At 34.0% G+C, this 16,332-nt stretch overlaps 1 protein-coding gene across 1 annotated transcript; it reads left to right on the forward strand.

Moving 5' to 3' along the window:
• Nucleotides 1–5,134: 5,134 nt before the first annotated feature.
• LOC127548243 (olfactory receptor 7A10-like) lies at nt 5,135–16,059 on the forward strand. Its single transcript, XM_051975550.1, has 3 exons — nt 5,135–5,142; nt 6,939–7,763; nt 16,011–16,059. The coding sequence occupies exons 1-3, from the start codon at nt 5,135–5,137 to the stop codon at nt 16,057–16,059; spliced, it is 882 nt and encodes a 293-aa protein (XP_051831510.1).
• The last annotated feature ends 273 nt before the right edge of the window (nt 16,060–16,332 follow it).

The following is a 16,332-nucleotide window of genomic DNA, read 5'->3' on the forward strand; positions in this document are numbered from 1 at the left end:
TTTTCTTCAAGAATGAGATACAACAACCAACCAATTTTGGTAATTTGCGGGCTCTTTGAATGACATCATATAATTATAGGAATAATAACAAAAAGAAACAATAACAATAAATTATGCATATAGGGATTTAGGCTTTTAATTCCCTTCATGTGTAATATTTTAGTTCATCTCTAAAATATGTAATATAGGGTTTATTATCATTATTCTATTCATTTAGAAAGTGAGGCTCCAGCAGAATAAGTACCACAAACTGTGTTGAAACCCAAATCTTTCTAATCAAAATCTACCTACCACAGTGATACTTCGGAATAACTAAAAAAATTATTGATATTTTATGAATGGATATGCATTGAATTAAATAGACATTGAACAACTTAGATTAGTTTAGTAAATATTCATTATTTAGCTTTTCTTTAAACATATAGGTGTTTTTTAAAGAACTTTTAACAACTGTGAAGGACTTTTGATGACAAATATTATCTTTGATAACACTGATGAAGTGTGAACCAAGATCGAACCATTCTTTAAAAATTTATCTTTCCTAGGGTTTCTGGGGGGGGTTATTTTCTTTTATATCATGATTAAAATGAAAATATATTTTCTATGACTACACATGTATAATCAAAAAATCTTTTGTAATCTTGAGCCAAACTTAACTAAATGAAATTAAATAGCAATAAATGTCTTGTTTTAGATTTGGTTTGGAAAGGCAAATCATAAAGAAAATATGAAGGAAGGCCAAGTAAAGAAACGACATGGTTTTCCTAGAGAAGAGAAGAGTTTATTTGGACATGAAAGGTGACTGCATGGGTTTGAAATGATCTCTTATGAAAGTGATTGGACTTGTTCCACTGGATTTCAGAAGATCCTATGGAAAACAATGGGAGTAAACTATAAGCAGGTTGATTCAACCTCAACAGAAGCAAAAACTTTTTTGCAATTAAGTTACATTACAGTAACAGAAATAATTGCCTTAGAAAACAGTGGATTCTTCATCGGGAACATATAATATGATTCTGATTAGACTGAAGAGCTTCTGTGTTACTTTCCTGCTCAAGATCTCCAGGGTTTGTTAACTTCATTTATGATGCTGGTCAGCTCTCAATGTTAGGACACTTTCTGTAATCCTTTCATGCCCCATAGAGAGTTCAATTGTTCAAGGAGAGGAAATACAATTATATGATTTTTTTCTAATGAAGACTTTGGGGGATTGAGATGCATAGGCACTAGAAATTTCAAATATTCTTCCTCTTGCTGCATGGGATCAGATACAAGTTCACTTAAGCAGGGAGGGAGTCTGTGCGTAACTCCCAGAGATAGCAGCCTAACTGCTTGAAACTCTTTACTTTTTCTTGAATTCAAGATATCTGCCTTTTTTGTCCTTCTTTCCCACAGATAGTCAGTCAAAGCTGTCCCTTAGTTTATTTTGATTAAGTTATTGGAGGTAAGAAATTTTGGGAAGGGCGAGAGTAAAAGAAGTGGGAAGTAAGAGAACAGAGAAGTAGCCTTGCTCAGAAACACAGAGATTCTCCCAAAACAAGATGAATTTACTGCCTCAACAAGTCAAGAGAACAAGAAAACCTGACCTGCTTCAGAGTTTTTTGGAAAGCCCAGAGTATAGTCCAGTTTGGAAGAAAGGCAAAAGAAAATAGAATAAACCCAAACTCTGAGTCATGTTTAGATTCCATTTTTGCCAAAAAGATCTTGATCTAATAATATACATTCTTGGTCCCTGAACCATAAAGTAGGAACCAAATATTTCTTATTGCTTTCATGGTGTGTGTGTGTGTGTGTGTGTGTGTGTGTGTGTGTGTGTGAAAGAGAGAGAAAGACAGAGAGACGCAGAGAGAGAGTCTTATGAGATCATATTTGTGGAATTTTTTAATGGACTTAAATAATTTCAAAATGATAAATTTTTGTTTTTGCCAGAAGAGCAGAGATATGAAACTGCTGTGGTCCATTCCATCTCATCCAAGTATAACCCAAATATCAGGGACAATCTTTAACCAGAGGTAAGTTTCAGATGTACCAGTGGGAAGACAGAGGGGTTATGTCCCTAATCCCATAAAAAAGTTATATGGCTAGATTCATATATATCATTGAAGACTCCTGTGATTCTATAGAGCTCTCAAAGGGCTCTATAGAATCTATGAGGGGCATTCAGGGCACAAGTAACAGTGTCAGGGAGAATGGATGAGGGCAGGGGGAAGGTGGTGGACCAACATCCTACTATAGTAGCACTGATGGGTTAACTACATCCTATTCTTATGCTCCAAAGGTTGTAAAAACAGAGGGTTTTCAAAATTGGGTTAGAATTTCTAGCAAGAATGTCAGAAAGACTCTAGTATTTAGAATATAGTTCATTCTTGCACAAATATATCTGGTTGTCCCATTTAGAGACATTATTATATGATGTATGAAAGATCCACTGCACTGTATATGTACATTCCTTAGATTTTCTCAAATTCAGCAGGAGCAATTGTCTCTGACACACATAATTTCCTATTGTCTTCTCTCTAATATCTCAATGTAATTTTATTGATTTTGTCATCTGTTAGCTATCTCTTCCACTTAGACTTTTTTTCTTCTCTATTTCTGCTTCTGATAAGGGTTAGACTAGGTGATCTGAAATTCCGATTTATTTCTTCTGACTCCATTAATTCATCTTTTTCACTCTCCTTCCTTTCTGCTTTCAATTCTTATCCCCATTGCTCTGCATACTCAGATTTTGCTGAGTTTACAGCCACAAAAATTAGCTTATGAAAAGTAACCATCATTTCTTAAATTATACCATGAGGAACTATTCTTATTCAGAAAGTGACTGGTACCAGGTTTCATCCCATTTTCTCTTGGATGATCTTTGACCTTGTGGGAGATGATATCATTGCTATTTTTTGTATGGTTATGCTATTTTATACAAACTGTTTGTATTATTCAGCTTTAGAAATCATTTCCCCTAGCAACAGTGAAGTCTGTCTAATTGATATCAACTCAAAATTAATAGCTCAATCACATTATTGGAAGCTTATAAGTATTAAAGATCCATCCTCAAACTCTTCAGCATTACTCCCTAGAACCTTGAGGGGAAAAATTCTCCTCTAGGGACAGAATTTGCTGTTCTGAATATAAGTTGAGAGAATAATTCCAGAGTATATCCTATGCATTCGAAAAATACTTAAGGCATTTTAGGAGAGATTAAGCTAAGTATGAATTAGCATAGACTTTTGGCTTGGATAATCTTTCTAGGTGATTCTTTTCTCTTAGTATCAATCAACTTCAGGAAGATTTATTCTTGTTACTATTATCACTAAGACCAATAAAATAAGGAAGAAACTCATTTTTTCCATCTCTATAAATATTCTTTCTGTGGGATTTCAATGTATTTGCTTATAATAGATATGTGCTGTGTTCCTACTTGTGGAGTGGTATCTATCTTTAAGTTTTTGAAAGATTAGCAAGAGCAAATAGACTTTTTTCCCTCAGCCTAGAGAGGACATGGCAAAAGGAAAAATTTTGACTTGATCTCAAAAAACTAACCAGCAAGCAAATTTAATAAATAAAACTTTATAAATGTGGAATGGGATCTATCAGGAGGTAGTATGTTTTACTCATAAGAGCTTGCTAGATTGTGACTTCTCATCTATAAAATTACTTCCCATTACTCTCCCTGCAATATCTCTGACTCTGGATTTCATAGTCTTGACACAGTGTTCAGAACCCTCTCACTCTTAAATATTATACCTTCATGTCTCCCTTCTTTTCTTATTGATAATTTCTTTCAGGGAATTCTCCTTTTTGGGAAAGCAGTCAGGTTTACCCATCTTTGTTATACTCCTGTCTATAATTCTGATTCTCCAGGCTCTGTCACCATGCCCTTAGATTAATACTTCCCCTTTCCCTACCATATCCTTATTGCTTGCTTTTGTATCCTTAGTTCTTAGCATTTTGTCTTTCACATAGTAAATTTTAAATTAATTTATGATGCATGCGATGTAGAAAGAGCCCAGTATGCATTTTTCATGGCCACATCACATTTTTCATAGGTCACATTGGACTAAATCTCATTTAGATACAGGTTAGACTAGATATCATTTGGGGTCTATTTCAGTTCTGAGGTTCATTAAGTCTTTCAGTATTCTCAGAGTTGTAATAGTATATCATGTCTAGTTTTTCTCCCTTTTACTCAGACTGTTCTTGACTTTTCTAGATATTATAAAGAATATAGTAGATATCTGTTTTTATTCTATTAACTTTATTCTCAATCATAATTCATTAGGGAAGTGACTCCCTAATTTGAGAAATGCCTTCCCAAAATGAATACTCTCCTTTAATCCTGAATACATCTTCTATGCACAAAGCCATATATTCCAGTGAGATTTTTTTCCCCTTTTCAATGCCACAGACAATTATAGGAAAGGAACTTGAAACATACACTCAGCTGGGATGGACTGTAGCATATATAGGTCCCATCTGAAAGCTGTTATTGTTTGATACTCCCATAATACTTTTAAAGCTGATGGAGCAGAGTTTCTAGCTTTTTCATACATAATCCTCAACTGTCTCAGGAGAGCTTTAGCAACATAGGCATGCCAAATACTGAAAGATTGCGTCTACTTCCACCTCTGTATAGCTGCAGCATATAAAAAAGAGAAAAATACATCAGCCCATAGATTCTTCCTGCATACAAGATTCTAATTCATTTTAGAATGATGTGAGAGTTCTAATAGATAACAAACTTATTATGAGTTAGCAGTGACATGGAAGACAAAACTTAATCTATATTAAAGGAGTCATAACATTCTATAATAAAGAGGTCATCATCTATTTGTCCTTGACCATAGTAAGACATCATTTGAAATTTTCTGTTTAGTTCTGGAAACCACTATTTCTAAAGCCTTAATGTTGTGGAGAGAATTCAAGGAAGAGCAACCAGGATTTCAAAGGGCTTTTGTTGAACAGCTGAAGCAATCAGAGTTACTTGGTCTAAGAGAGAGAAAATATGTAACATGGAATGGCTCTATTCACATATTTAAATGGATATTAGATAGGAGAGAAATGGGATTTATTTTGTAAGGACTCCACAGATAGACTGAGAGCATTGTGTAAAACTTGAAGCTAGGCATATTTTGGCTCAATGGAAAGGTAGGTGAGAGTAAACACAGTGGAATAAGTTGCCTTAGGAAATAGAGTTTTCTCTTCCAGGGAGGTCTTTAAGGAAAGGTGAGATGTCCACTTGAAAGACTTAGTGTAGAATGGATATTTTTTTGTGGATACTTTATGTCCTGTAAGGCCCTTTTTATTATTATGTGATTTTATGATTCAAGTTTATAAAATGGGTGGCTGAAATCATTCCATATACCTTGTTCTCTCTATATACTCTTAGTTGTAGGGATAAACCTGTTCTGTCCTTAGTATCTCTTTCTTTCTTTAATTTTTTTCTGTTTAAACCTTTTTTAATTTATTTTATTCCATAGTAATGAAATAAAACAAGGTTTTCCACAGCATAGGAGGAAAAAACAGATGACTATATATGAAATTGTAAATTAATAAGTAAATCTTGCTATTCTTGTAAAATTCAGAATACAGTTATCATATAACATTATTTTTTTCTCTTCCATTCCTGGTCCCAGAGATAACTACCATTAAATGCAAATATGTATATGTGTGTATTTGTTTATTGACACACACTTAAAAATGTGTGTAAAATCATTGTATACCTTCTTCTATTAATCAGGTCTTTCTTTGGACTCTCTCTCTCTCTCTCTCTCTCTCTCTCTCTCTCTCTCTCTCTCTCTCTCGCTGAGACAATGGGGTTAAGTGACTTGCCCAGGGTTACACAGCTAGGATTTCAGGTCTGAGATTGGATTTGAAATAATGTCCTCCTGACTTTAGGGCCGGTGGTCTCTCCACCATGCCATTTAGCAGCCCCACAAAATTCTTAAAACAATATTCTTTTTACTTTACCCAAGATTTTCTTGTTTTTTCCCATTTCACTATTATTCTCTGCAAGTCTATCCATGTTTTTTTAAAAGGTTCTTGAGGTCATTATTTCTTATAGCAAATTAGTATTATTTTGTCATCATATATTCTATTCCCTAATTGAGGGTCATTCATATAATTTCCAATTCTTTCCTACTAAAAAGAATGACATCAATAAAAAATGGCATAAAACAAAGCTATAAATATTTCAGGACATATAGGTTTTTCCTTTTCCCCAATTTAACTTTGGAAACAGAACTAGTAGTGCTTTGCTGCATCAAATGACATTAGGAGTTTAATAACACTTTGCATATAATTTCCAAAATGTTAGGGCCAGTCATAGTTCCACCAACAGTAAATTACTGTTCCAGTTTTTCCACATATGTTCTTATGTTTATCTAAGAACATATGTGGAAAAACTGGAACAGTAATTTATACTTTATATATTTATTCTTATATTTATCAATGTCTTGTTTGATTATTTTAGCCAGTGAGGTAGGTATGAAATAATATCTCACATTTGTTTTAATAACATTTTAGGGCATTTTTTCATATTAGTATAAATTGTTTTGATTTTTCATTGACAAATTGCCTATTTATATCCTTTGACCATTTATCACTGGGGAATACTATCTGTTTCTTTATCCCAGTTCTCAATGGTCATTGATGCTTCATGCAAATTTCAAATCTCATAAAATGTTCATTTCTAAATGATATCATTCATATTTCAAAGGCTCAAAGAACCAGAGAGAATTGTAGATATCTTTTGGTTCACATACTTCGTCTTGCATTGCAGTTGTATGTATAAATGGTAAATTGTCCAAGATCACAAAGATTATAAGTTTCACTAAAAGGAAAAAAAACTGAGAAATTCTAAGTCAAAATGTGATGTTCTTTCCATTCTATATACAAGGACAATTGTATGTTCATGTTATTCTTTTTTTTCTTTTCTTTCCCAGCATCAATGTCAGCCTCATAGTACCAGAAAACGAATCAAAATTCACTGAATTTATCCTTCTGCGATTTTCTGAAAAACCAGAAGAGCAGGGGCCCATTTTTGGGCTGTTCTTGGGCATGTACTTGGTCACAGTGATTGGAAACCTGCTCATAATTTTGGCCATTGTCTCTGACTTTCACCTCCACACTCCCATGTACTTCTTCCTTTCCAATTTATCCTTTGTTGATCTCTGTGTGGTGTCGACCACAGTCCCCAATATGTTGGTAAGCATCTTGACAGAAAACAAGGCTATCAGCTTTGCTGACTGTCTTACTCAGATGTATTTCTTTACTGTTTTGGGGGTTTTGGACAATTTTCTCCTTACTGCAATGGCCTATGACCGTTTTGTGGCTATCTGTCATCCTCTGCACTATTCAGCCATCATGAATCCTAGATTGTGTGGCCTATTGGTGCTGCTTTCTTGGATAATAAGCCTTCTAGACTCCCTTCTTCACACTCTGATGGTAACAAGGCTCTCCTTCTGTACGGACCATGCTATTCAGCACTTCTTTTGTGATCTTACTGAGGTTCTGAAACTCTCTTGTTCTGACACCCTAATCAATTATATCTTGGTTTATATTTTAGCTGGACTGTTGGCTATTCTCCCCATCACAGGGATCCTTTTCTCTTATATCCAGATCTGTTCTTCCATTTTGAAAATCCCATCTGTTCAGGGCAAGTATAAAGCCTTTTCAACCTGTGGATCTCACCTCTCTGTTGTTTTCTTATTCTATGGCACAGTACTTGGAGTGTATTTGAGTTCCTCAGCTACTCACTCTCCAGAATGGCTGGATGTATTCACAATTCCATCAACAATGGATCAGTGTCCCAGTTTCTCCACATCCCCTTTAGCATTCCACATTAACTTTTCCTGTCATTCTAGCCAATCTGACAGGTATGTAGTGGTATTTCAGAGTTGCCTTAATTTGCATTTCTCTGATTATAACAACTTGGAGCATCTTTTCATATGGCCAGAAAGAGTTTCAATTTCTTTGTCTGAGAATTGTCTGTTCATATTGTTTGACCATTTATCAATTGGAGAATAGCTTGATTTCTTGCAAATTAGAGTCAATTCTCTGTATATTTTGGAAATGAGGCCTTTATCAGAACCTTTGACTATATAAATGTTTTCCCAGTTTATTGCTTCCCTTCTAATCTTGTCTGCATTAATTTTGTTTGTATAAAAAATTTTCAATTTGATATAATCAAAGTTTTTCTATTTTGTGATCAATAATTATCTCTAATACTTCTTTGGTCATAAATTCCTTCCTCTTCCACAGATCTGAGAGGTAAACTATCCTGTGCTCTTCCAATTTATTTATAATCTCATTCTTTATGCCTAGGTCATGAGCCCATTTTGACCTTATCTTGGTGTAAGGTATTAAGTGTGGGTCAATTCCTAGTTTCTACCATACTAATTTCCAATTTTCCCAGCAATTTTTGTCAGACAGTGAGTTCTTATCCCAAAATCTGGAGTCTTTGTTTTTGTCAAACACTAGATTATTAAAGTTATTGGCTGTTTTGTCCTTTTAACCTAACCTATTCCACTGATCAATTAGTCTATTTCTTAGTCAGTGCCAAGTGGTTTTGGTAACTGCTCCTTTGTAATATAATTTTAGATCAGGTACAGCTAGGCCATCTTCATTTGATTTTTTTGTTCTTTAGTCCTTGAAATTTTTGCTTTTGTTCTTCCAGATGAATTCTGTTATTATTTTTTCTAGGTCATTAAAATAGTTTTTTTGGAGTCTGATTGGCATAGCAATAAATAGATTGTTTAATTTAGGTAGTATTGATGTCTTTATTATATTCACTAGACCTATACAGGAGCACTTAATATTTTTCCAATTGTTTAGATCTGACTTTATTTGTGTGTAAAGTGTTTTGTAGTTTTGTTCATATAGTTCCTGACTTTCCCTTGGCAGATAGATTCCCAAATATTTTATACTATTAACAATTATTTTAAATGGAATTTCTCTTTGTAGCTCTTGCTGTTGAAATTTGTTGGTGATGTATAAAAATGCTGAGGATTTATGTGGATTCATTTTGTATCCTGCAACTTTTTGCTAAAGTTTTGGATTATTTCTAATAGCTTTTTAGTGGAATCTCTGGGATTCTCTAAGTATACCATCGTTTTATCTGCAAAGAGTGCTAATTTGGCTTCCTCATTACTTACTCTAATTCCTTTAATCTCTTTCTTGCCTCCTATTGCTGAAGCTAGCTTTTCTAATACAATATTGTATAATAATGGTGATACAACCTTGTTTCACTCCTGATCTTATTGGTATTAGTTCCAGTTTATCCCCATTACATAAAATGCTTACTGATGGTTTTAAATAGATGCTACTGACTATTTTAATAAAAAATCCATTTATTCCTATACTCTCCAGTGTTTTAATAGGAATGAATATTGGATTTTATCAAATGCTTTTTCTGCATCTATGGAGATGATCATATGGTTTTTGTTAATTTGGTTATTGATGTAGTCAATTATGCTAACATTTTCCCTAATATTGAACTAGCCCTGCATGCCTTGTATAAATCCTAGTTGGTCATGGTTTATTATCCTGGAGATGACTTTCTGTAACCTTTTTGCTAATATTTTATTTAAGATTTTTGCATCAATGTTTATTAGGGAGATTGGTCTATAATTTTCTTTCTCTGTGTTCATCCTACCTGATTTAGGTATCAGTATCATGTTTGTGTCATTTTAGAGGTAATTGTTCTTTAAATGTTTGGTAGAATTCACATATAAATCCATCTGGTCCTGGGGATTTTTTCTTAGGAAGTTGATTAATAGCTTGTTCTATTTCTTTGTCTAAAATGGGAGTATATAACCAATGTACTTCTTCCTCTGTTAATCTGGGCAACCTATATTTTTGAAGGTATTCAGCCATTTCATTTAGGTTATCAAATTTGTTGGCATAAAGTTGGGCAAAGTAACTCCTAATTATTTCTATAATTTCCTCTTCATTACTGGAAATTTCTCCCTTTTCATTTTTAAGACTAACAATTTGATTTTCCTTTTTCTAATCCAATTTACCAAGGGTTTATCTATTTTGTTGTTTTTTTTTTTCATAAAACCAACTCTTAGTTTTATTTATTAATTCAATAGGTTTTTTACTTTCATTTTTATTAAATTCTCCTTTTACTTTTAGAATTTCAAGTTTATTGTTTGATTAGGATTTTTAAATTTGCTCTTTTTCCAGCTTTTTTAGTTGCAAGCTTAATTCATTGATTTTCTCTTTCTCTATTTTATGCAAGAAAACTCTAGAAATAGAAAATTTCCCCTTATTACTGCCTTGGCTACATCCCTCATATTTTGGTAGGACATCTCATTATTGTCATTCTCTTGGGTGAAATTATTAATTGTGTCTATGATTTGCTGTTTCATCCATTCATTCTTTAGAATGAGATTATTTAGTTTCCAATAACTTTTTGGTCTATTTTCCCCTTGCTTTTTATTGAATGTAATTTTTATTACATCGTGATATGAAAAGGACACATTTACTATTTCTGCCTTCCTGCATTTGAATTTGAGGTTTTTATGTCCTAATATAAGGTCAATTTTTTAATAGATTCCATGAACCGCTGAGAAGAAAGTGTACTTCTTTCTGTTTTCATTTAGTTTTCTCCAAAGATCTCTCATACCTATCTTTTCTAGTGTTCTATTTACCTCTTTAACTTCTTTCTTATTTATTTTGTGGTTTGATTTATCTAGATCTTAGAGTGCAAGGTTGAGATCTCCCACCATTATAGTTTTGCTGTTTATTTCTTTTTGCAGCTCTCTTAACTTCTCCTTTAGGAATTTAGATGCTATACCATTTGGTACATACATGTTTAGTATTGATATTGCTTCATTATCTATGCTACCATTTAGCTAGATATAGTGTCTCTTTTCTTATCTCTTTTAATTAGATCAATTTTTGCTTTTGCTTGATCTAAGATACTGCTTTTTTGACTTCATCTGAAGCATAGTAGATTCTGCTCCAGACTTTTACCTTTACTCTGTATGTATCACCCTGCTTCAAATGTATTTCCTGTAAAAAAAACATATTGTAGAGTTCTGGCTTTTAATTCAGTCTTTTATCTGCTTCCACTTTATGGAGGAGTTTAACCATTCACATTTATGGGTAAAATTACTAATTCTGTATTTTCTGCCATCTTATTATTCCCAAATTATGCTTTTATCTTTTCTTTCCTTCTTACCCTCCTCCCCAGTATTAAACTTATGAGGACCACTTGCCTCATGCAACCCTCCCTCTTTAGAATCCCTCCCTCCCCCTTAAAATCCCTCCCCTTTCTTAAACCTTTTCCTTACTATTGCTGTATTCCCTTCTATTTAACCTATCCCTTCCCTTTTTGCTTTTCTCCTCCCACTTGTCAATGAGGTGGGAGAAATTTTTATGTAAACCAAATATGTCTAATATTTTCTCTTTGAGCCAGTTCTGATGAGAGTAAGATTGACACTATATTCATCCCCTCCCTTCTTACCCTAAGATATAGTAGTTTTCCTTTGCCTCTTTGTGAGATATAATTTCCCTCTTTTTACCTCCACTTTTCCCTTTTTCTGGTAAAAATTTTTCCTACCTCTAGACCCATTTTTATATTATAGCAGTAAAACCAAATTATATATGTGCTCTTTATGTATACCCTAATAGAAATACAGTATACTTGGGGGTATAACAAGTTTTTTTGCCTTTTGGAATATCAGATTCCAGGGTCTTTGATCCTTTAATGTGCATGCTGCTAGATCCTGAGTGATCCTTATTGTGACTCCTCAGTATTTGAATTGTTTTGTTCTGGCTGCTTGTAGTATTTTTTCCTTGGTCTGATAGTTCTGGAATTTAGCCACAACATTTTTTGGAGTTTTGATTTTGGGATCTTTTTCAGTAGGTGATCAATAAATTCTGATTCATTTCCATTTGTTCAATTCTGATTTTTAATGAATCATTTTCTTCATTTACTTTTTTATTTCTTTTTGTAATTGTCCAATTGAGTTTTTAAATGAGTTGTTTTGTTCTATAGATTTTTTTCCATTTTTCCATTTTAAAAAATAATTATTTTCTTTTTCCAATTCACAAATTCTGTTTTCCTTGTAATTGTTTACCTTTTCTAATTCACAAATTTTATTTTCCTGCAAGTTGTTTATCTTTTCCAGTTCAGAAATTGTTTCTCAAGGAGTTGTTTTCTTTTTCCACTCTATCTTTTAATGAGTTATATGCCTTATCCTGACCCTCTTGCAAAACTTTCCTTTCCTTTCCCCAATTTTTTTTCTAGCTGTCTTTTAAGATCCATTTTAATTTCTGCTATGAAAGCCTTGTGTGGTGGGGACCAGATTGTGTTCATCTTTGGATCTAGAGACAAACTTTTTTTATTCTACTCTGGGTTTGAAGTCTGCTCTCTTTTAGTATAGAAGCTATCCATAGTTAGCGCCCACTTTGCCTTTTTGCTCATTAAACAAAAAAGCTACTGTCTGCTTATGGGGGGCAGTGGGGTATTTCCAAGCTGCTTCTACAGACAACAGGAAGTGGCAGTGAAGGTGCAGTCAGACAGCACTCACTGGCTGTGTTGGGATTAGCAGTTTTCCTGAAATCAGTCACAGCAGAAAGGCACTATCTACACTGGGAACCACAACTGTGGCTATGCTGGGAATAGCAACTGTGGCTGCACTTGGATCGGGTTGAGTCACTCCAGGTGACAGGTGGGTGTGGCCAGGTCCTGAGAGACTCTAGTGTTTGGGGATTATAGTCTTTACCCTTTGTTTTCATAGCTTCTCTCCTGATTTACTGGCTTGCTCCAGGGCAGAGTAGCTGACACTGTGGTAAAGTTTTCCCCACAAATTTTTGGCTAGCAGAGACCACACCCTGCCCCAGTCTGGTCTGCTCAGGATGAGCTGTTTCCCATGCTCTCACTATCTGCCTGAATCTGGTCTAGTCCTATTCCATCCCCATGTGTGAGCAAAACAGACCTTTTCTGGCAAATTTCGAGATTATCTTCTCTTGGTAATATTTTGTATTCCCAATATTCCTGGGATTGTATTCCCAATATTCTTATAGTTAAGCACTAATTCAGCAGCTGAATTTTGTTAAAATAGCTTGAGGGTAAAGCAGAGCTCAGGAAAATGCGTATGTCCTCTCTACTATATTGGCTCCGCTTCTGTCATTAGTATCAAATATTTGGGAATCTATCTGCCAAGGGAAAATCAGGAACTGTATGAGCAAAACTACAAAACACTTTCCACAAAAATAAAATCAGATCTAAACAACTGGAAAAATATCAAGTGCTCTTGGATAGGTCAAGCAAATATAGTAAAGCTGGCAATACTACCTAAACTAATCTATTTATTTAGTGCTATACCAATCAAAATCCCAAGAAACTATTTTACTGACATAGAAAAAACAGCAAAATTCATTTGGAAGAACAAAAGGTCAAGAATTTCAAGGGAATTAATGAAAAAAAAATTAATGAAGGTGGCCTATCTGTACCAGATCTAAAATTATATTATAAAGCAACAGTATAAAGCAACAGTCATCAAAACCATTTAGTACTGGCTAAGAAATAGAGTAGTTGATCAGTGGAATAGGTTAGGTTCACAGAACATAATAGTCAATGACTATAGCTATCTAGTTTTTGACAAACCCAAAAAACCCACCTTTTGGGATAAGAATTTACTATTTGACAAAAACTTCTGGGAAAATTGTAAACTAGTATGGTAGAAACTAGGCATTGATCTATACCTAACATCATATACCAAATTGTATAGATACAAAATGGGTTCATGATCTAGACATAATGATATTATAAACAAATCAGAAAAAGATAGGATAATTTACCTCTAAGATCTATGGAGGAAGAAGGAGTCTGTAACCAAAGAAGCACTTATAAATACTGTAAATAATCTGACTTCTATGCTTTTGCATTTTGTTCTTGCATTTATCATTCTTATACTTATTGGCTTACCTCTTTGTGCTTTGGGACATGTTTTACAATCATTTTCATTTATGAAAACTGAAGTTCATAGGCTTCAGTTTATGAATAACAAAGGGGAGACAGAGAGGGTCGCTATTGAATAAGTCCAGATACAGGAAAAATCTGGTTCAGGTTTTACTTGAGGCCTGTTCTCTGTAAGGGTGCACAATTCAAAGCACTGGCTCCCTGACAGTGCTGAGAGACATGCTTGAGATAAATTTAAGATGCCTTAGTAGACAATGCATGTAATTGGACAAGTCATCACAAGCTATACAATTTACAACTATTATGATAAGCAGTTTTTACTGCCAACTGCTTTACTGCTCCAATTTATGACAGATAAGGAGATTATTATTGCCAGTTACTGTTTAATGTTAATGTCAAGCTGGAATGTTGGAAATGATGTATACCTTTAACCTTGGAATGTACACTAAATAGCCTGAAAAAGTTTAGTGTTATTGCATATCATTATGTAATTTACAATGCAAGGAATATTAATATGTAAATCCTGGCTCTCAGATCAATAAACAGAGCTGTTCTGAAAGTTTCCTCCTGGCTTATGTGTTTCATTACCACACTCTCCACATTCAATGGAGCTGGACTCCTACATTGCTGACTGTGAATTTCATAGTCTTGATACAGTATCCAGCATCTTTTCACCCTCAAATACAATATACCCATTCCACTCTCCTTTTCCCATAAGTGAGTTTCTTTGGGGAAATTCCCCATTTTGGTAAATAGCTCAGGTTTGTAACACTTTGTTCTCTTTCTGTCTATGTCTCTGACTTTTCAGACTCTGTCACCATGCCTTTGTACTTATCTTCCTACTCCCTGTTTCACCCATCTTCATTCTTGTTTTTGTATCCCCAGAATTTAGCACAGTGTCTGTCTCATAGCAAAATTTTAATAAAATTATGCTGTTTGCCTAATGATGTAGTTTTTGTGGTTTTCATAGCCACATCATATTTTTCATGAGTCATGTTCGGTGAAATCTTATTTAGGTATAGGTTGGACTAAATGACTTCAGTTTTCATTTTAATTCTGAGGTGGACTTCTTCTAGAATTCTCATAGTGATTATCTGACTAGAAATTGTCTCTTTTACTCAGACTTGTTTTGATTTTTTTAGTCATTATATCTCTACCCTTAGATGTTAGGAGAAAAATTGACTTCATTATTTCTAAAAACAATCTCCTAGACTGAATATTGCCATTTAATCCCAAATAAATCTTTTATCCACAATATTGTTACCCAGGACCACATGCTCCAATGAGCTTTTTTTCCTTTTCAATGCCACATGGATTATAGGGCAGGAATTTAAAATATAAGGTCAGTTGGGATGGACTATAGAATGTCACAGATTTGAGGGGTTATAAAACATGTATGTCTGAATGCAAAACTATTATCGCTTGATACTCCCATAACACTTTTAAGGATGATAGAGAAAGTCTCAGAGCAGTGTCCTTTCATGTATATAACCCTCAGCTATCTCAGGGGAGTCTTAACAACACAGGCTCACCAAATACTTGAAGACTGAACACATCAACTACCAGCTATGTTTATCTGCAGCATATATAAAAGAGGAAAATGCACCAGCCCATAGATTCTCCATGCATACAAAACTCTAATTCATTTTAAAATGATCTGAGGGTTTTAGTAGATAGTAATCTCATTATGAGTTAACAGTGATATGGATGACATAAAAATGCAATCTGTATTGGGAGTCATAGCTTCCAATAAGAAAGAAGTCTTCCTTTATTTGTCCTTGACCATAGTAAACCATCATCTGAAATTGTGTGTTTAGTTTTGGACATCACCATTTGTAAAGAATTGTCATTCTGGAGTGGATACAAAGAAGAGCAACCAGGATTGTGAAGGATTTATGTGGATAAGCTGAAGGATCTAGAGTTACTTGATCTAATGAAGAGAAAACATGCAAAAAAAAATTCACAAAGGGAAGTTTTCTGGGAGAGGAATAGGATTTTGTTCTGCAAGGAGCCAAGAAGCAGACTGAGAACACTGGATAAAATTTGAAAATAGGCATATTTATCTCTGTAGAAAGAAAAGGAAGAACACAGAATCTTCCCTTTTATGGAGGTCTTTAAAAAAAGGTTAGATGTCCTTTTGACAGGCATAGCATATAATGTATTTATTTTTTTGGCTATTGTTTTATATTCTTTGTCCTGTGGAGTTCTTTCCATTTATATGTGATTTTATGATTCTAATTTAAAAATAAGCAACTCAAATGCTTCTACATATCAATTTCTTGTCTTCTTTTCTGTTATGGGTTGCAGATATGGAACTGTCCTGCCCTGCCCTTACTGTTTCTTTTTTTTTTTTAAATGTTTAAGCATATCTTAAAATTTTTAAAATGTATTTTAGTGAAACA

The sequence above is a fragment of the Antechinus flavipes genome, chromosome 1 (genome assembly GCF_016432865.1).
Source record: "Antechinus flavipes isolate AdamAnt ecotype Samford, QLD, Australia chromosome 1, AdamAnt_v2, whole genome shotgun sequence".
Lineage (NCBI taxonomy): Eukaryota > Metazoa > Chordata > Mammalia > Dasyuromorphia > Dasyuridae > Antechinus > Antechinus flavipes.